Below are 1,519 nucleotides of genomic sequence, written 5' to 3'. Positions count from 1 at the left end.
TCAGGCCACCTGCCTGGTTGTGTCCCCAGCCCCCGGAGTATCCACTGTAGATACACACTGGTATCTAGGGGGTAGAGTGAGAAACAGGGAAGACTGATAATCATCATCATAAACCTAAAACATGGCACCATACAAGCTACTATGGAGAAAATTATCCCAGCCAAATCCAGTATATAGACATATAAATATATTTCTATCTCTGTATGCATCTCTATATTTTTATATATTATATATATTAAAATATATTTTTGTATAAACAAAAAACCACCATATCTTTGTTCGCCATTGACAAGGCTTTTAATGTTTCAGTGCAACCCAGACATTCTTGTTCATGTATTTGATAATACATCAATACTTACAACATCTGCTCTGACTGCATCCTTGTTTCATTTTTGACTGAACTTACTCTGGAAGGCAGAGTGAGATGTATAAGGAAAAAATGCAATTAAAAATCTGGCATTATTACCTGTTTATAATTGCAGCTTTATTCCCACAGGTGTAATGCTATTCTCAAACCTACACCCATTCTCTTTTCTGACATTGAAGTTCTCTCATTTGTTCCATCATTTTTATTGTAGTATTGCTGATGTATATCACCTATGATTTTTCTGTAATAAAATTGTTGTAATTAATAAGAATTTTATTTTTAATCAAACAAATGCAGAGAAAAACATAACAAGTAATTGAACAAGTGTTTCCTTCGCAAAATCTTATGTTCCTTTAGAAAGAAATTGTGCCTTTAAGAATATGCTTGTCCTTGGAAGAAGCAAAATAATTTACTCCCAGAACTACTTGAAGGGAAAATATTCATAGAGTTGGGGTTGAGGAACAATGAATAGATAAAACTTCAGTTTCATGTTGAAACTATTAGGCAGGTCTGTCTGTTTCAGAGAAGGAAGATGGGTACACAGTGAAGATGTGTGCATGATGAGTGATGTGCAGTTTAATTGCTGAGTGAGAGCAGTTGGAATACTGTACACATTTTTCCTAGAAAACTCCCCACCACAGCTATTAGTTTAACTGAGATCCATCCTCTTGAATATCAGTAATTAATTTTGCTGACTCATACGCGCAATTCTTTTGACATTTGGACTTCCTTTCACAGATTTGCATTTCCTTCTTGCCAACCCCTAAAATGGCGTTTTACAAGAAAATACAGATTGTTCATCTGACGGTTCTCTTAATCAGCGTGTTGTCTTTTCTTAACAGAATTGATATCACTCGAAATGACCTTCCATGGGAATTTATGACAGACCGTCTTCCAACCATTTTATTTTTTCCTCATCGGAGGTAATATAACTCTTTTTCCCTTTGGGTTTCTAACTTTCATTTTACTAAGTTGTAATAATTACCTGGTTACATGTTTTAATAGAGAAAAAAGCCAAACAAATTCATTTCCATATACACTGTCTTACTTTATGCATATTCTAATTTAAAAAACAAAGAACCCCACCAAGCTAACAGACATGGATAGCTGATGGTGTGCAGATAGTGAATGTTCTTGCCAAATGTCATAATT

General features: G+C 34.5%; 1 protein-coding gene across 1 annotated transcript in view; it reads left to right on the top strand.

Annotated features, from left to right (window-relative positions):
- Positions 1-1,294, top strand: part of TXNDC11 (thioredoxin domain containing 11) — a gene marked incomplete at its 5' end in the record, with an annotated part of 22,805 nt that extends 21,511 nt beyond the window's left edge. Inside the window, one exon of the mRNA XM_010023188.1 lies at positions 1,210-1,294. Coding sequence (XP_010021490.1) covers positions 1,210-1,294 — 85 coding nt within the window. The remainder of the gene's footprint in view (positions 1-1,209) is intronic.
- Between the last annotated feature and the right edge of the window lie 225 nt (positions 1,295-1,519).

The sequence above is a fragment of the Nestor notabilis genome, unplaced genomic scaffold (assembly GCF_000696875.1).
Source record: "Nestor notabilis isolate BGI_N333 unplaced genomic scaffold, ASM69687v1 scaffold15880, whole genome shotgun sequence".
Taxonomy (NCBI): domain Eukaryota; kingdom Metazoa; phylum Chordata; class Aves; order Psittaciformes; family Psittacidae; genus Nestor; species Nestor notabilis.
Note: the sequence above shows the minus strand (reverse complement) of the source record. Positions and strands in the feature narration are given on the sequence as shown.